Source organism: Oncorhynchus gorbuscha, linkage group LG02 (assembly GCF_021184085.1).
Source record: "Oncorhynchus gorbuscha isolate QuinsamMale2020 ecotype Even-year linkage group LG02, OgorEven_v1.0, whole genome shotgun sequence".
Classification (NCBI taxonomy): Eukaryota; Metazoa; Chordata; class Actinopteri; order Salmoniformes; family Salmonidae; genus Oncorhynchus; species Oncorhynchus gorbuscha.
This window is the reverse complement of record NC_060174.1, coordinates 17,391,088-17,410,837: the sequence shown is the minus strand read 5'-3', so window position 1 is coordinate 17,410,837 and position 19,750 is coordinate 17,391,088. Positions and strand designations below refer to the sequence as shown.

Genomic DNA, 19,750 nt, shown 5'->3' with positions numbered 1-19,750 from the left:
TGTAGTCAGGAGTTTAGAACAATGCCTTGGTAAAAATGAATGAACTATCTCCAGATGGCAGGGACAGACTATCTCCAGACTGTCTAGAATGCTTATCTACACTGACTGACCTTGGCTTTAGGCAAGGAGGAAGGCTTGAGATCTATAGAGCCTTTCTACCAGTGTCAAGAAGAGATAGAACATTTAGAAAACGCTGATGTCATTTTCAGTTTATAACCTGTGGTAAAAATGTGTATGAAGGCAGTACTCTCTTGGATTAAACGCTGTTACCTGACTTTTAAGACCGGGGCTCTGTCCATTCTTATAAAATAAGGGTCTTACAAACCCTTAATGCATTGACAGAGTGTTTAATTTTGATTGGGAATTAAAACAGAGGAATTTAGAATTTCTTCAACAGCACGCCTCTATACCAGGCGGTGTCAGAGGAAAGTCCTAAAAATTGTCAATGACTCCAGCCACCCTAGTGGAACCAAAAACACTGGCTGTGTTAGAAAGGATCAAAAATTAAATGTATAATGGGTAAATTGTGACTGACTAACTGATCCACAAATAATACTGAGTTGTTATTTATGATGCAAGGTGATGTGTAGATCAGTCAGCCTGCAGTCATTGTGATGTTATATAGAGTATACAGTATTTCCACACTTCTGTAAATGTGGTGCAATTGGTGTGTCTTGTTGAAATTGTGTTGCAGTTTAGTTAAGTATTTCATGCATGTGTAGCATCAGTATCTAAGTGTAGTATGGCCTCTGCCTAGTCAGGACTGATATGGCATGGGCGGTAGTAAGCTCATAAGGGTTTTGTGGAGGTAAACAAGGAGGGGAACAGAGGCTGCAGTCTCCACCCTTTGCATGGTGCCATTCTTTATGATCCGAGAGGAACAGTTCACGGCGGACCGCCTCTTCCTCTTCTTCATCAGACACAACAAGAACAACATAATCTTCTTCTCCAAGTTTTCATCTCATCTGAAGAATAACTCTAGAATAACTAAGTCAAACAAAAAATAATGTTGACATGTATTTTCTGTTTGGACAGTATCATTGTGTATGATCATGGTTCCCTCTTACACTGTTGTTATTTAGATTTAAGAGAGTTATTACCCTGTTTGGATTATCTGTTAAAAGATCAAAACAATTATTTCAAAAATACTATTTAAAAATGTGTGGTGATTTGATTATATTACAATAAGACAAAAGTTGATTTCCATGTTGGTAGAGTGATAGAAACTTTATTGGCATTTAAACATATTATTTCTTTTAAACTTACAAGCAATCACAATTGATCAAATATACAGATACATATATAAGCAAATACACTATATAATGTAACAGGGCATCATCTGGAAAATTCCAAATAAATAACATAATTTCACTTATAGTACATATTTCACAATACATGAAAATCTTTGTACATTATGTTGTGTTCTAATCAATGCATTATGTTGTCAGATGAGTCCCGATATGTTCATCTCTGTTTATATCAGATTAATTTGCTGATAGTGAGGCCCAGCAGCAGAGGGACTAGGCTCAGTCTGATGGACCAGGCTGTGGCTGTTACAGGGACTGTAGTTACAATAACAGAGGCTGTGGTTACAGTTACAGGTGCTGTGGTTACAGTTACAGGAGCTGTCTTACAGGTGAACACATTACCGAGGTCACTAATGCTAATCGCTGAGGGCAGCAGTTGATTCACTGAGGGCAGCAGTTGACTTATTGAGGGCAGCAGTTGATTAATGGAAATGCACACGTTGGAAGTTGTACAGCCCTTGAGATTCACCGTAGTAGAATTGATGCCAGGTATTACTGTCAAAGATAAAAACATAGTTTTCCCAAAATTTAGATCTCTTGAAAAACAACTAAAAGCATAAGAATTAATAGCTGCACTGTATGAACAGCAAAATATATTTTAGAGATGAACAAATGTTATAAGGTTTGGTATCATGAAAATAACCACAAGACAACTCACCACTGCTGCTAAAACACTGGTCTTCCACACCCAGGCAGGTCACAGTGCTGTTACACATCGTATCCCTGAAGCTGCTGCAGGAGGGACATTGTCTTCCGTTAGCCAAATTGGGGGCTGTAGGAAGAGAACAGAGATTGGTATTTGTATATACAGTATTTATTCCACATTCAGTGGTCATATATAGTGAGTATCCAAAACATATACTGACCAGGTGAATTTAGGTGAAAGCTATTATCCCTTATTGATGTCACTAGTTAAATCCACTTCAGTAGATTAAAAAGAGAAGAAATAATATTTTTTAAACCTTGAGACAGTTTAGACATGGATTGTATACACTGAGTATACCAAACATTGGGAACACCTTCCTAATATTGAGTTGCATCCCCCTCAATGCTTACAAATCCTTATTTAACCTGTCTCCTGAGGTACAGAGCCAAAGGTACAGTGGTGTGGTATCACATGAATTGTTTAGAAATTGCAGCACTTTTTGCACACAAAAAAAACACTGTATGTACAGTATATATTAAATATACTGTACATACATTTTACATATACATTTTACAAAAACATTTGACATACATGGTACTTTTATAGTTACATAACAATAATACATTACTAAACATCAGCTCTTTAATCCCAACCCTCAGCCACTCTCAGCCCATCGCACCTATCACCATAGACCTCAGCTCTTTAATCCCAACCTTCAGCCACTCTCAGCCCATTACACCTATCAACATAGACCTCAGCTCTTTAATCCCAAACCTCAGCCACTCTCAGCCCATCTCACCTATCACCATAGACCTCAGCTCTTTAATCCCAACCTTCAGCCACTCTCAATCAATCACACCTATCACCATAGACCTCAGCTCTTTAATCCCAACCTTCAGCCGCTCTCAGGCCATCCCACCTATCACCATAGACCTCAGCTCTTTAATCCCAACCTTCAGCCACTCTCAGTCCATCACACCTATCACCATAGACCTTAGCTCTTTAGACCTCTATCATTGCCAACAAAGGGTATATAACAAAGTATTGAGATAAACTTTTGTTATAATATATGCCATTTAGCAGACGCTTTTATCCAAAGCGACTTACAGTCATGTGTGCATACATTCTACATATGGGTGGTCCCGGGGATCGAACCCACTACCCTGGCGTTACAAGCGCCATGCTCTACCAACTGAGCTACAGAATACTTATTTATTAAATATTTATTTTCCACCATAATTTGCAAATAAATAAATTAAAAATCCTACAATGTGATTTTCTGGATTTTTTTTTTCATTTTGTCTGTCATAGTTGAAGTGTACCTGTGATTAATTATTACAGGCCTCTCTCATCTTTTTAAGTGGGAGAACTTGTACAATTGGTGGCTGACTAACTTATTTTTTGCCCCACTGTAACTCCTCCATTTCTATTCATAATCCTATTAACTATTATAATACCATTTAAAAATACAATTCTGTAAAGAATGTTTTTTTATTAATCAGTATATTTGAATTTAACCATAACATTCGTAGTAAGATTTGTTCTTCTTTTCTGGAGGATAAAAATGACATTGTAACCAGCTTGTTTAAATAAAGCTTTAATATTTTTAGCCCCCCAAACTCATATTCATTTTATAAATAGGCACATTTAATTTTGTCTGGCTTAGCTTTGCTCATATGATTTAACAAAACGAGTCATCTGGAGTAGTCATTATTAGTAAGTAAACTGTGATAGGACCAAATAGTTAATCAAGGTGATTTTCCAATAAATAGACAAGTATTACCTCTTGCAGAATCTTATCTATTTTTGCTAACTTTCTATTGAAATTAATTGTGGTCAGTTCATTTATATTTTTTGAGAAGTAAATACCAAGTATGTCTACTTCACCATCCCCCTATTTTATTGGTAAACTACAAGATACAGTAGGGTGCATTTGCTCTTTGTTCTGGATGATATTTGTGCATCTGTATCTTTCTCACTCACGATTCATTCAGGACTATCCGTAATCATGGAGGCATCCATATTAATATAGAAGTGTTTAGAAATGTACTGTTTTTATTTAAAAATAAAAGGTACTCCAAAATGACACAATATACTATTTACCATTCATTTCTATTGGGCACAAAATGATCAGAAACATAACCAAAACAAACAGAAAATGTATCCAACATGTTTGTAGAGTCACAAGCTTGATGTAATTATTTTGTGCTAGGAATATGGGAGCAAATACAAAACTAGGAATATGGGAGCAAATACAAAACTAGGAATATGGGAGCAAATACAAAACTAGGAATATGGGAGCAAATACAAAACTAGGAATATGGGAGCAAATACAAAACTAGGAATATGGGAGCAAATACAAAACTAGGAATATGGGAGCAAATACAAAACTAGGAATATGGGAGCAAATACAAAACTAGGAATATGGGAGCAAATACAAAACTTTTGTCCCAATACTTTTGGTCCCCTAAAATGGAGTGACTATATACAAAAAGCTGTAATTTCAAAATGTTTCACCCAATATGGATGAAAATACCCTCAAATTAAGGCTAACAGTCTGCACTTTTAACATCATTGTCATTAAATCATTTCAAAAACAACGACACGTGTGTCACGCCTTGGTCATTGTATTTTGTGTTTTGTTATATGTTTGGGTAGGCCAGGGTGTGACATGGGTTTATATGTTGTGTTTCGTATTGGGGTTTGTATTATTTGGGATCGCGGCTGATTAGGGGTGTGGTATAGGTTTGGCTGCCTGAGGCGATTCTCAATTAGAGTCAGGTGCTTATCGTTGTCTCTGATTGGGAACCGTATTTAGGTAGCCTGAATTTCGCTTTGTAATTCGTGGGTGTTTGTTCCTGTCTCTGTGTAGTGTTCACCAGATAGGCTGTAATAGGTTTCACGTTCCATTTGGTTGTTTTTGTATTTATGAGTTATTTCATGTATCGTTCCGCTTTCCTTCATTAAAGTCATGAGTAACCACTACGCCGCATTTCGGTCCGACTCTCTTCTTACAACAGACGAACGCCGTTACAACGTGTCACTGTTCCAGTACTTTTTGACTTTACTGGGCCTTTCAGCAATGTATTTCATGTCCTGATTTCAGTTGTCATAGTTTGAATAAATATACAGTGAGCTCCGAAACGTGATTTCCCTGTGTTTTATATATGTTTCTGCACTATGAGGTTGGAATAATTCTGTGCAATTGTGAAAATGAAGATAATGCCCTTCCAGCGTAAGAGCTGTTTGAAAACACAGCTTGACATTTCAGCCTGTTTTGTGAAATTTCAGCCAGTTTTTGTTTATTTTTGACCATTTTAATTGAAAACAATCACATTAAGTTACTTAATTGTTACCCATAAATGGTTTGATATTGAGATGAAAACACCTGCATTTGACCTTTGAAAACCCCAAACCTAATTTAGATAAAAGACAGTTATCTTACCAGACTGTAGAGTTTGTTTGTTGCACCCATCAATGTTACAAAATAACTGGTTAGAGGCAATGCGTAAGAAGCCCAGGTTCACTGACACTGTGGCTTCACCATAGCTGAAGATTGGGGAACACTCCTTGACTACCTGGGTTGAATTGATGAGACCTGCACCAGTAACAGATCATTTACAGAACCAGAGAAAGATAGATCAATTTAGAATGTAATCTAATGAAATAGTAGCATAGAGCAATGAGTCAATTACCAATAAATATTGTACACTGTAATCTTACAGGAGGGTTTAAAAACATCCTTCTTGAGGAAACTAACAACATCATTTAATTTGTCTTGAAGCATTATAGTGAAGTGGAAAACAAACTCTAAACACACCTTTTGCATTGATGGTTGCAGTGAGACATGTTTCTCCGAAAGGGGATGAACAGTTGACTAACAATGAGTCGTTGAAACACTGCAGCATCTCAACTGAAAAACAAGAAAATAAATACAAATACATACACATTAAATAAGAAAATTGAGAAATATACTGTAAAATCAATTTTGCTACGTTGAAATATCAACACATACATGTGGGAGTGATGCAGTCAAAAACAACTTTATGCACATCTCATTGTGAGGTCAGAGGTGTTACCTGAGCAGAAGAGAGTGCAGATGAGAGAGAGAGTCAGGAAAAGCTTCATTCTGGACAGATAGACAGGCATTTGAACAGCAGTGGTACAGTACTCTGGGCTGGTCTGGTAGACAGGCAGATGAACAGCAGTGGTATCTGGGCTGGGAGACAGGTCCTTATAAACCCATCATCCAAGGTAGGGCAGGATGGGGTAATGTCAGAAATGTTGCTGTATTTCATGTTTAACAAGTTTCTCCGCTCATGTGCCCTGGGAACATAAGTTATTTTGCTAACATAAGTGATCATGATCTATAACATGATGCTACAACCACAATACTTGAAAATAGAGACGATTAACAACATTGCATCCTCTCCACATTGCTGGCCTGTATGACAAAGTGAAAAGAAGGGAGTCTGTGCTAAAAAAAACAACTCCAAATCATTCATTCTGTTTGCATTAAGGCTGTTAAGTAATACTGCGAGACAACACAGCAAAGACATACACTTTATGGTCTAAATTGAAAAACTTCAGTCTTGTGTCAAATCTAATACAACAGAACACAGAGTGCAACCCCCTATATTTTCAAGTATTGTGACGACAGCACCATGTTTGGGTATGCTTGTCATAAGGCAGGGACTGGAAAGTTTGTCAGGATAAAAGGAAATATGAAAGGAGCAATGCCCAGGTAAAAAGATAAAGGAAAACCCGCCTCTGTCTTCGTGATAACCTAACGCTGGGATAGAGTTGCATTTCTTTAGCGGGACAATAATTGCACAAAATCTAATTCCAAAGAAACAACTGAATGCCTTTCCAAGAGGTGTTGAGTGTTTCTGTTCGCTCCACTCCGTGTCCTGAATTAGATTTGCTTGAAAATCAGAGACAAGGTTTGTATGTTGCTGTCCATCAAAGATTTTCAACCAACTTTACTGAGCTTGGTAGAATATTATTCAAAATGATTCACATCTTTAATGGCTGCAAATAGTGCTTTAACCAAGTAAATGGTGCTTAACCAAGTAAATGGTGCTTAACCAAGTAAATGGTGCTTAACCAAGTAAATGGTGCTTAACCAAGTAAATGGTGCTTAACCAAGTAAATGGTGCTTAACCAAGTAAATGGTGCTTAACCAAGTAAATGGTGCTTAACCAAGTAAATGGTGCTTAACCAAGTAAATGGTGCTTAACCAAGTATTTTTTGTTGTTGTTGATTATTCTTTTTAAAATCTTCCACTTTGAAAATGTGTAGTAGGTTGTGTAGATTGGGATGGGAAAATTCCAATGTATTCCTTTTTAGATAGAATTTTAAGGCATCTAAATGTAAAGACCATACACTAGTTACTATATATCTGCTGCACTCCAAATGAATGTGTGGGTTTGAGTTCAGTGCAGTTTCTCTCCTGAATTCATTACATTATAATTATTTTTAGTTTTACTGTGTATTTCCTCATCAAGAAAAATAAACAAAAACTATGCTGCATTAACCTTCAAGAATAATACAAATATTTCTGATCACTTATGGTTTGAGTAAAATTAAAAGTGAAAATGAAGTACATTTTCTGCTGTCAATTTGGCTCTGATCCCAAATCTGTGACTTTGTCACTCCCACATATGTTACAAGAAAAGAAAACCTATAGTCTCTTCATTTCAGCTAAATTGAAAGTGAAAATGAGAGGGGCACTCTCACATGGGCTTAGGGGTCACATGTAGCTGACTAGGAAGTGTCAGCACAGGTGAGAGGAGATTGTTTACTGTTCCTACCATCAGACTCAAACACTAACTCTTACAGATGCATTTCTTAATGTTGTATGACAATTATCTTTTATAACTACAATAAAGGGGGACATCACCAAGTCAAATATCTAGATCTGAAAAGACATTTTTTATTTGATGTTTTATATCATCAAAGGAGGAATTAGGTTTAGGGGTGTCCAGTGAGATATACCTGCTGGAGCACGTGCTACGGGTGGGTGCTGCTATGGTGACCAGTGACCTGAGATAAGGTGGGGCTTTACCTAGCAGAGACTTGTAGATGACCTGGAGCCAGTGGGTTTGGCGACGAGTATGAAGAGAGGGCCAGCCAACGAGAGTATACAGGTTGTAGTGGTGGGTAGTGTATGGGGCATTGGTGAAAAAACAGATGGCACTGTGATAGACTGCATCCAATTTGTTGAGTAAGGTGTTGGAGGCTATTTTATAAATGACATCGCTGAAGTCGAGGATCGGTAGGATGGTCAGTTTTACGAGGGTATTTTTGGCAGCATGAGTGAAGGATGCTTTGTTGCAAAATAGGAAGCAGATTCCAGATTCATTTTGGATTGGAGATGCTTAATGTGAGTCTGGAAGGAGAGGTTACAGTCAAGCCAGAGACTTAGGTATTTGTAATTGTCCACATATTCTAAGTCAGAACCATCCAGAGTAATGATGCTGGACGGGTGGACAGGTGCATGCAGTGATAGGTTGAAAAGCATGCATTTAGTTTTACTTGCATTTAAGAGCAGTTGGAGGCCGCGGAAGGAGAGTTGCATGGCATTGAAGCTCGTCTGAGTCGAAATCCTTGGCGAGGTCGATGAATACGGCTGCACAGTAATGTCTCTTATCGATTGCGGTTATGATATCGTTCAGGACCTTGAGCGTGGCTGAGGTGCACCCATGACCAGCACTGAAATCAGATTACATAGCGAAGAAGGTACGGTGGGATTCTAAATGGTCGGTAATCTGTTTGTTAACTTGACTTTCGAAGACTTTGAAAGGCAGGGTAGGATAGATATAGGTCTGTAGCAGTTAGGGTGTAGAGTGTCTCCCCCTTTGAAGAGGGGGATGACCACGCAAGATTTCCAATCTTTGGGAATCTCAGACGATACGAATGAGAGGTTGAACAGGTTAGTAATAGATGTTGTAACAATTTCGGCAGATAATTTTAGAAAGAGAGGGTCCTGATTGTCTATTCTGGCTGATTTGTAGGGTTCCAGATTTTGCATCTCTTTCAGAACATCAGCTATCTGGATTTTGGTGAAGGAGAAATGGGGGAGGCTTGGGCGTGTTGCTGTGGGGAGTGCAGGGCAGTTGGGGTAGCTAGGTGGAAGGCATTGCCAGGCGTTGAAAAATGCTTATTGAAATTCTCAATTATAGTGGATTTATCGGTGGTGACAGTGTTTCCTAGCCTCAGTGGTATCTGGAACCCATTATCCAAGGTAGGGCAGGATGGGGTAATGTCAGAAATGTTGCTGTATTTCATGTTTAACAAGTTTCTCCGCTCATGTGCCCTGGGAACATAAGTTATTTTGCTAACATAAGTGATCATGATCTATAACATGATGCTACAACCACAATACTTGAAAATAGAGACGATTAACAACATTGCATCCTCTCCACATTGCTGGCCTGTATGACAAAGTGAAAAGAAGGGAGTCTGTGCTAAAAAAAACAACTCCAAATCATTCATTCTGTTTGCATTAAGGCTGTTAAGTAATACTGCAAGACAACACAGCAAAGACATACACTTTATGGTCTAAATTGAAAAACTTCAGTCTTGTGTCAAATCTAATACAACAGAACACAGAGTGCAACCCCCTATATTTTCAAGTATTGTGACGACAGCACCATGTTTGGGTATGCTTGTCATCGGCAGGGACTGGAAAGTTTGTCAGGATAAAAGGAAATATGAAAGGAGCAATGCCCAGGTAAAAAGATAAAGGAAAACCCGCCTCTGTCTTCGTGATAACCTAACGCTGGGATAGAGTTGCATTTCTTTAGCGGGACAATAATTGCACAAAATCTAATTCCAAAGAAACAACTGAATGCCTTTCCAAGAGGTGTTGAGTGTTTCTGTTCGCTCCACTCCGTGTCCTGAATTAGATTTGCTTGAAAATCAGAGACAAGGTTTGTATGTTGCTGTCCATCAAATATTTTCAACCAACTTTACTGAGCTTGGTAGAATATTATTCAAAATGATTCACATATTTAATACCTGCAAATAGTGCTTTAACCAAGTAAATGGTGCTTAACCAAGTAAATGGTGCTTAACCAAGTAAATGGTGCTTAACCAAGTAAATGGTGCTTAACCAAGTAAATGGTGCTTAACCAAGTAAATGGTGCTTAACCAAGTAAATGGTGCTTAACCAAGTAAATGGTGCTTAACCAAGTATTTTTTGTTGTTGTTGATTATTCTTTTTAAAATCTTCCACTTTGAAAATGTGTAGTAGGTTGTGTAGATTGGGATGGGAAAATTCCAATGTATTCCTTTTTAGATAGAATTTTAAGGCATCTAAATGTAAAGACCATTCACTAGTTACTATATATCTGCTGCACTCCAAATGAATGTGTGGGTTTGAGTTCAGTGCAGTTTCTCTCCTGAATTCATTACATTATACTTATTTTTAGTTTTACTGTGCATTTCCTCATCAAGAAAAATAAACAAAAACTATGCTGCATTAACCTTCAAGAATAATACAAATATTTCTGATCACGTATGGTTTGAGTAAAATTAAAAGTGAAAATGAAGTACCTTTTCTGCTGTCAATTTGGCTCTGATCCCAAATCTGTGACTTTGTCACTCCCAAATATGTTACAAGAAAAGAAAACTTATCGTCTCTTCATTTCAGCTAAATTGAAAGTGAAAATGAGAGGAGCACTCTCACATGGGCTTAGGGGTCACATGTAGCTGACTAGGAAGTGTCAGCACAGGTGAGAGGAGATTGTTTACTGTTCCTACCATCAGACTCAAACACTAACTCTTACAGATGCATTTCTTAATGTTGTATGACAATTATCTTTTATAACTACAATAAAGGGGGACATCACCAAGTCAAATATCTAGATCTGAAAAGACATTTTTTATTTGATGTTTTATATCACCAAAGGAGGAATTAGGTTTAGGGGTGTCCATTGAGATATACCTGCTGGAGCGCGTGCTACGGGTGGGTGCTGCTATGGTGACCAGTGACCTGAGATAAGGTGGGGCTTTACCTAGCAGAGACTTGTAGATGACCAGGAGCCAGTGGGTTTGGCGACAAGTATGAAGAGAGGGCCAGCCAACGAGAGTATACAGGTTGTAGTGGTGGGTAGTGTATGGGGCATTGGTGAAAAAACAGATGGCACTGTGATAGACTGCATCCAATTTGTTGAGTAGGGTGTTGGAGGCTATTTTATAAATGACATCGCCGAAGTCGAGGATTGGTAGGATGGTCAGTTTTACGAGGGTATTTTTTGGCAGCATGAGTGAAGGATGCTTTGTTGCAAAATAGGATGCCGATTCCAGATTCATTTTGGATTGGAGATGCTTAATGTGAGTCTGGAAGGAGAGGTTACAGTCAAGCCAGAGACTTAGGTATTTGTAATTGTCCACATATTCTAAGTCAGAACCATCCAGAGTAATGATGCTAGACGGGTGGGCAGGTGCATGCAGTGATAGGTTGAAAAGCATGCATTTAGTTTTACCTGCATTTAAGAGCAGTTGGAGGCCGCGGAAGAAGAGTTGCATGGCATTGAAGCTCGTCTGAGTCGAAATCCTTGGCAGGGTCGATGAATACAGCTGCACAGTAATGTCTCTTATCGATTGCGGTTATGATATCGTTTAGGACCTTGAGCGTGGCTGAGGTGCACCCATGACCAGCACTGAAATCAGATTGCATAGCGAAGAAGGTAAGGTGGGATTCTAAATGGTCGGTAATCTGTTTGTTAACTTGACTTTCGAAGACTTTGAAAGGCAGGGTAGGATAGATATAGGTCTGTAGCAGTTAGGGTGTAGAGTGTCTCCCCCTTTGAAGAGGGGAATGACCACGCTAGCTTTCCGATCTTTGCGAATCTCAGACGATACGAAAGAGAGGTTGAACAGGTTAGTAATAGATGTTGTAACAATTTCGGCAGATAATTTTAGAAAGAGAGGGTCCTGATTGTCTATCCCGTTTGATTTGTAGGGTTCCAGATTTTGCATCTCTTTCAGAACATCAGCTATCTGGATTTTGGTGAAGGAGAAATGGGGGAGGCTTGGTCGAGTTGCTGTGGGGAGTGCAGGGCAGTTGGGGTAGCTAGGTGGAAGGCATTGCCAGCCGTTGAAAAATGCTTATTGAAATTCTCAATTATAGTGGATTTATCGGTGGTGACAGTGTTTCCTAGCCTCAGTGCAGTGGGCAGCTGAGAGGAGGTGCTCTTATTCTCCATGAACTTCAGTGTCTCACAACTTTTACTGAGTTTGTGCTACATGATGCAAATTTCTGCTTGAAAAAGCTAGCCTTAGCTTTCCTAACTGCCTGTGTATATTGGTTCCTAACTTCCCTGAAAAGTTGCATATTACGGGGGCTATTCGATGTTAATGCATTACTCCACAGGATGCTTTTGTGCTGGTGAAATGCAGTCAGGTCTGGAGAGAACCAAGGGCTATATCTGTTCCTGGTTCTACATTTTTTGAAAGGGGCATGCTTATTTAAGATGGTTAGGAAGGCGCACTTTTAAAGAATGGCCAGGCATCCTCTGCTGACGGAATGAGGTCAATATGCTTCCAGGATACCCGGGCCAGGTCGATTAGAAAGGCCTGCTCACTGCTCACTGAAGTGTTTTAGTGTTTGCAGTGATGAGGGGTGGTTGTTTGACCGCAGAATCATTACGGATGCAGGCAATGAGGCAGTGATCGCTGAGATCTTGGTTGAAAACAGCAGAGGTATATTTGGAGGGCAAGTTGGTTAGGATGATATCTATGAGGTTGCCCATGTTTATGGCTTTCAGATGGTACCTGGCGGGTTCATTGATCATTTGTACTGTATGTGGATGCATCAAGAACTGCTCTCAACCTGTGCCAGTGGCATTTCATAGAGCCATTATACTTACCTTAAGCCTAACCCTAACCAAGCACTTCATGGTTACCGATGTGAGTGCTACAGGGCGTTAATTATTTAGGCAGGTTACTTTAGTGTTCTTGGGAACAGGACCTATGGTGGTCTGCTTGAAACATATAGATATTACAGACTCAGTCAGGGAGAGGTTGAAAATGTCAGCGAAGACTTAACAGTTGGTCAGTGCATGCTCTGAGTACACGTCCTGGTAGTCCATCTGGCCCTGCGGCTTTGTGAATGATGACCAGTTTTCATTGGGATAAGGGGCAGTAATGTTCACGTCCGGATGAAAAGCGCGTCCAAAGTAAACTGCCTGCTACTCAGGCCCAGCAACCAAGATATGCATATTATTAGTGAATTTGGATAGAAAACACTGACGTTTCTAAAACTGTTTGAATGATGTCTGTGAGTATAACAGAACTTATTTGGCAGGCGAAACCCCGAGGACAAACCATTCAGAATTGTTTTTTTTTCGGTCACTCTTTTCAATGGATTTTCATTGGGATTCCACATTTCTAAGGGGCAGGCTTGCAGTTCCCATCGCTTCCACTGGATGTCAACAGTCTTTAGAAATTGGTTGAGGTTTTTCCTTTGAGAAATGAAGAAGTAGCTCTGTTCAGAATGAAGGTAGAGGGAAGTGTACTCTTTGTTAGAGGCGCGTGACCTGAAAAGCACGCTCCACCTTGTTTTCCTCCGGAATGGAACACAGTTTATCCCGTCTTAAATTTGATCTATTATTTACGTTAAAAAATAGCTAAAGTTTTATCAGGAAAGTTGTTTGAAATGTTTGGACAACGATTACAGGTAACTTATGAAATAGTTTGTATTCATGTCGCTCGTGTTCCAACTGGTGTTTTTCTGAATCAAACGTGCCAAATAACCGTGCCAAATTTCAAATAAAATCTGAAATCTGACATGCTGGCTGGATTCACAAAAAGTGTTGCTTTAATTTGGTGTATTGTATGTGTGATTTCATGAAAGTTGAATTTTTATTGTAATTTATTTGAATTTGGCGCTCTGCATTTTCACTGGATGTTTGGGACGCTACCGTCCCACCTATCCCAGAGAAGTTAAAGGTCTTGCTCAGATCGGCTTACGAGAGCGTTATCACACAGTCATCCAGAACAGCTGGTGCTCTCATGCATGCTTCAGTGTTGCTTGCCTTGAAGCGAGCATAAAAGGCATTTAGCTCATCTGGTAGGCTCGCGTCACTGGGCCGCTCACGTATGGGTTTTCCTTTGTAGTCCATAATAGTTTTCAACCTCTGCCACATCTGACGAGCATCAGAGCCGGTGTAGTAGGCTTCAATCGTAATCCTGTACTGCTTGTTTTATGGTTCGTCTGAGGAAATAGCTGGATTCTTATAGGCAGCCGGATTAGTGTCCCGCTCCTTGAAAGCGGCAGCTCTAGCCTTTAGCTTGATGCGGATGTTGCCTGCAATCCATGGCTTCTGGTTGGGATATGTATTGTACTTTGGGGACGAAAATGCACTTATTGATGAAGCTGCTGACTGAGGTGGTATACTCCTCAATACCATTGGATGAATCCCGGAACAATTTCCAGTCTGTGCTAGCAAAACAGTCCTGTAGCGTAGCATCCACGTCATCTGACCACTGTATTGAGCGAGTCACTGGTAACTTCCTGCTTTAGATTTTGCTTGTAAGCAGGAATCAGAAGGTTAGAATTATGGTCAGATTTTCCAAATGGAGGGTTTGAATGCCTCTCTGTGTGTAGAGTAAAGGTGGTCAAGTGTTTTTTTTAACCTCTGGTTGCACATGTGACATGCTGGTAAAAATGTGGTAAAACTGATTTAAGTTTGCCTGCATTAATGTCCCCGGCCACTATGAGCGCCGCTTCTGGGTGAGCATTTTCTTGTTTGCTTATGGCCTTATAGAGTTGTTTGAGTGCAGTCTTAGTGCCACATTGGTCTGTGGTGGTAAATAGACTGCTACAAATAATATAGATGAGAACTCTTGGTAGATAATGTGGTCTACAGCTTATCATAAGGTACTCTACCTCAGGCAAGCAATACCTCGAGACTTCTTTATTATTAGACATCGAGCACCAGATGTTTTTGACAAAAAGACACACACCCCTACCACTCATCTTACCAGACCTCTGTTCTGCCGTTGCAATGAAAATACATCCAGCTCTATATTATCCGTGTCTTCGTTCAGCCACGGCTCGCTGAAACTTAAAAGTTTCAGGGATAAGAGTTCTTAATGTCCCGTTGGTAGGATAATCTTAATAGTAGGTCATCCATTTTATTTTTCAATGATTGCATGTTAGTGAAGCGTGATTCATTCTGCGATGTGTAATTTAATGAGGACACTACCACAACTGGAGGTCTGTTTGTTTGATTTTTATTTGTGCTGCACACGAAGTGACAATGTACAAGATGTTAGCCCTTGGCACAGTCACAGTTCTCAGGCACCTCGCTAACTGAGGGTCAGGCAAGAGAAAGCAACCAAAAATTAAAAGTAGGTGCTGCGTGCACACAGTCAGTGCACAACAATACAATACAATGCAAGTAAAATGATATACAACATAATTCAGACAAAATTAAATATATACCTGTGCATGAAGAGACAACGTACAAGATGTTAGCCCTTGGCGCAGTCACAACTCAGGCACCTGCGCAAGCACATGGGAACTCACTCAAACACTGTCCCAAGTACCCACAGGTTACAATAGGTACTATAGCTAGAGAACTTGATAACATTTTTGAACATACAATATGTACAATATAAATATTTAGCTAAACTTATGCAACCATAACAGCACATTGTGTAAGTATTACCACAGTTTAATATTGAAAAATAGAGGAGCCAAGGACAACATATATTGTGGCAGGGTTGCCTCGTGGTTAGAGCGTTGGACCGGAAGGTTGCAAGTTCAAACCCGAGCTGACAAGGTACAAATCTGTCATTCTGCCCCTGAACAGGCAGTTAACCCATTGTTCCTAGGCTGTCATTGAAAATAAGAAGTTGTTCTTAACTGACTTGCCTGGTTAAATAAAGTTTTAAAAAAAATGCTAACTGAGGGTGAGGCAAGAGAGAACAATAGGAGGGTATGGAACACAGACACCACACGATGGACCAAACTGTACAAAAATGTACAAAACTTTCACATTCAATTGTATTTACAGTATAGATATGAAAAAGTGTTTGCACACAAAAAAAGCATTAGCTATGCAGCTGTAATGAAATTAAAAGCACACTCTGAATTATTATTATTATCAAATTATTAACCTCCCCTTTTGAACTGGCCTATTTGAACTGGTCCTTGTGTGTAACTGGGTGCATAATCTAGAGGAACAACATCACACTGCTACATTAGCAAGTAGAATTGATGGCAGTGGGAGTTTACTCGCCACCTGATTCTCAAAAGGCAGCCCGATCTGCATCCTCTTTTCCGCCATCTTTTCTTCACTCAAATGACAGGATCTGGGCCTGTTCCTGGGAGAGCAGTTTATCTTTCTTGTCAGGCTCGTTAAAGGAAAAAGCTTCTTCCAGTTAGTGGTGAGTAATTCCAGTTCTGATGTCCAGAAGTTATTTTCGGTAATAAGAGACGGTAGCAGCAACATTATCTACAAAATAAGTAAAAAAATAAGTTACAAACGCAAAAAACGAACAAAATAGCACAATTGGTTACTGCATGAATAACGTCAGTCATGCTCTTCGGCGCCATCTTAACAGTCCATGAGTGTGTGGGTTTGAGTTCAGAGATGGTTGTCCTGAATTCATTACATTGTATTTCTTTATTATTGTTCATCAAGTAATATAGATTGGGAGCTTGATTCAATCCATAGCGCAGAAGAGTTATACATTTTCACAAAGTAGTTTGGATGCAGTGAACTACTTTTTCAAAGTAACTAGTATTTTTGGCAGAAATGCCTTCTGGAACATGTGAACTTTCATGTGCCTTTATAACAAACTTTTATGCTATCTGGAAATACAAATAAAATTGTTAAATTCCGAGCCTAGTTGGTTTAGCCACAGAAAAAAACAGCAACCTTACCGCTAGCCATGATTGGCTGAGAGAATGAGTTTTTAAATCAGGGGAATTTAGAGTAGCTAAGGAGATGGAGCTAAGGAGAGAGAGAAAGCCCCTGTCTCTGGATTACATCGTCAGACTAAGGGCAACCATAGCAGAAAGGGAAAGCGTCCATCAATATATATGGGTAAGATAGTCTAGCTAGCTACATTTTCAGATATTACACATTTCTAATTTAGTCAAAAAGTCATTTTCATTTCAAGTTAAAGTGTACTATAAGCTAGCTAGCTAACATTAGCTGGCTGGTTTGCTAGCTAACGTTACACACACGTGTGTAATCTGTGAAGTAATATTATTCGTATCTCAGAGCCATTTTCTTAGATAGTTATAGCCTAATGTTAGCTAGCTAACATTGAACCTTGTTGGTTAGATTCATGCGGTGTAGTAACGTCATGAGTTGGGATTATGGTTGTTAACTGTTAACTGTTTAGCTAGCTATAGTTAGGCAACACACCTTTGTACATAGCGCTGTAACATACAATTGACCTTAATTTGCCGCCCAAAAGTGTAATACTTCCAGGTCAACAGTAATATGAATACCATTGTAAAGCACAATTTGTCCCCTTTCCAACAAAATCAATGACTAGACCTTCATGCTGCCCATATCTGCATGATTGAAGAAGGCAAGGAACTCCGTCAAGTCTTTTTTTAAAAGGTGGGTGGGGATGCAAAACCTACTGCGTGATAGGGAAAGGGAGAGATAATGTCACGCCCTGAACATAGTAAGCTGTTAATGGATTGTGCTGTGACAAGAAGGATTTCAACTTCATTCAACTGAGTTCTAAACCTCCTCTTGGAGGTAAATGAGGAAATTACATGTCTAATTTGAAGATATGGTTAAATAAAGGTGAAATAAAATAAAAATAAAATAAAAATAAAAAAATGGGATCTTGGCACATCGAATTCACTGCAGAGCTCTTGAAAGGATTTCAGTGGTGGTTTTCTGATGAAATAGGTCTGAAAAGGTCCTGATTCCTAGAGTATGCCAAAGATTAAAGTTGGCATCCCTCAGGGCTTTTGGCAAGTCTGGGTTGCCTACTATAGGCGAGTGAGAACATATTTGGGAGGAAATGCTCAGGTATTTCTTACAGTCCCTTCACGCTAGTAGGGTGCTGTAAATCACAAAGGTTTTGGCTATGTTGCCCACTTCACTAAAGTTATTAATGAATATAATTGAGTTTAAGGGCAATGAACCACAGGATTGGGCTTCTATCTGAATCCACGTCGACTCTTGTCTGTTTGTGATCCATGTTAGCATGTTGCAGATTTGGGCAGACCAGTAGTACAATTGAAGGGAGGGAAGGGCAAGACCACCCTTAGATTCAGGTTTCGAGAGAGTGGAAAACTTGATCCTAGGTTTTTTATTGCCCCATATAAATTTGGCGATGCTTTGGTTAGTTGTTTTGAAGAAGAAAAGAGAGATAGCATGGGAACATCTGAAATAAGTAGTTCAGTCTAGGGAGGATGTTCATACGGATGACATTAATTATTCCTACTAAGCTAATTGGGAGGGAGATCCAGGTTTGGAGATCGTTCTTGATTCGATCCAGGAGTGGAAGATAATTTTCCTTAATTAAACAAGCTATTCAGATCTGGTGTTATGAAGATCCCGAGGTATTGAAACCCCTGTGTTTTCCATTGGAAAGGACATACAGTGCCTTGCGAAAGTATTCGGCCCCCTTGAACTTTGCGACCTTTTGCCACATTTCAGGCTTCAAACATAAAGATATAAAACTGTATTTTTTTGTGAAGAATCAACAACAAGTGGGACACAATCATGAAGTGGAACGACATTTATTGGATATTTCAAACTTTTTTAACAAATCTAAAACTGAAAAATTGGGCGTGCAAAATTGTTAGCAGCCTGCCAGCTTAGTGGAGTCTGCCACTAGCACAGTCAGTGTAGTCAGCTCAGCTATCCCCATTGAGGCCGTGTCTGTGCCTCGACCTAGGTTGGACAAAACTAAACATGGCAGTGTTCGCCTTAGCAATCTAACTGGAATAAAGACCTCCTCCATTTCTGCCAATATTGAAAGAGATTGTGATACCTCACATCTCAAAAAAGGGCTACTTAATGTTAGATCCCTCACTTCCAAGGCAGTTATAGTCAATGAACTAATCACTGATCATAATCTTGATGTGATTGGCCTGACTGAAACATGGCTTAAGCCTGATGAATTGACTGTGTTAAATGAGGCCTCACCTCCTGCTTACACTAGTGAACATATCTCCCGCACATCCCCCAAAGGCGGAGGTGTTGCTATCATTTTATGATAGCAAATGTCAATTTACCAAAAAAAATACATTTTCGTCTTGAGCTTCTAGTCATGAAATCTAAGCAGCCTTCTCAATCACTTTTTATATCTACTGTTTACAGGCCTCCTGGGCCATATACAGCGTTCCTCATTGAGTTCCCTGAATTCCTATCAGACCTAGTAGTCATGGCAGATAATATTCACATTTTTGGTGACTTTAATATTCACATGGAAAAGTCCACAGACCCACTCCAAAAGGCTTTCGGAGCAATCATCGACTAAGTAGGTTTTGTCCAACATGTCTCTGGACCTACTCGCTGCCCCAGTCATACTCTGGACCTAGTTTTTGTCCCGTGGAATAAATGTTGTGAGTCTTAATGTTTATCCTCATAATCCTGGACTATCGGACCACCATTTTATTAGGTGTACAATCGCAACAAATAATCTGCTCAGATCCCAACCAAGGATCATTAAAAGTCGCGCTATAAATTCTCTGACAACCCAAAGATTCCTAGATGCCCTTCCAGACTCCTTCCGCCTACCCAAGGACGTCAGAGTAGAAAAATCAGTGAACCACCTAAAAGAGTAACTCAATTCAACCTTG

General features: G+C 39.5%; 1 protein-coding gene across 2 annotated transcripts; it reads right to left on the bottom strand.

Annotated features, from left to right (window-relative positions):
- Nucleotides 1–1,208: 1,208 nt before the first annotated feature.
- On the bottom strand, nucleotides 1,209–10,596 carry LOC123997975. Of its 2 annotated transcripts, none has more exons than XM_046302751.1 (6): nucleotides 10,513–10,596; nucleotides 6,033–6,186; nucleotides 5,774–5,866; nucleotides 5,399–5,551; nucleotides 1,966–2,079; nucleotides 1,209–1,802 (listed from the first exon to the last, which is right to left on the bottom strand). In XM_046302751.1, the coding sequence occupies exons 2-6, from the start codon at nucleotides 6,100–6,102 to the stop codon at nucleotides 1,480–1,482; spliced, it is 753 nt and encodes a 250-aa protein (XP_046158707.1). In that variant the 5' UTR covers nucleotides 6,103–6,186; nucleotides 10,513–10,596; the 3' UTR covers nucleotides 1,209–1,479. The 2 variants fall into 2 exon arrangements, with proteins under 2 accessions (XP_046158707.1, XP_046158696.1); XM_046302740.1 differs by lacking the exon at nucleotides 10,513–10,596 and adding an exon at nucleotides 7,560–7,619 and having other exon boundaries at nucleotides 6,033–6,279.
- Between the last annotated feature and the right edge of the window lie 9,154 nt (nucleotides 10,597–19,750).

Bases quoted from the DNA above. Each gene is read 5' to 3' on its own strand.
- LOC123997975 (XM_046302751.1), bottom strand. From the start codon at position 6,102: ATGCCTGTCTATCTGTCCAGAATGAAGCTTTTCCTGACTCTCTCTCTC. The intron at 5,867-6,032 runs GTAACACCTCTG...CTTGTTTTTCAG, and splicing joins CTGCACTCTCTTCTGCTCAG to TTGAGATGCTGCAGTGTTTC. The intron at 1,803-1,965 runs GTGAGTTGTCTT...TATCTTTGACAG, and splicing joins CCAGTGTTTTAGCAGCAGTG to TAATACCTGGCATCAATTCT.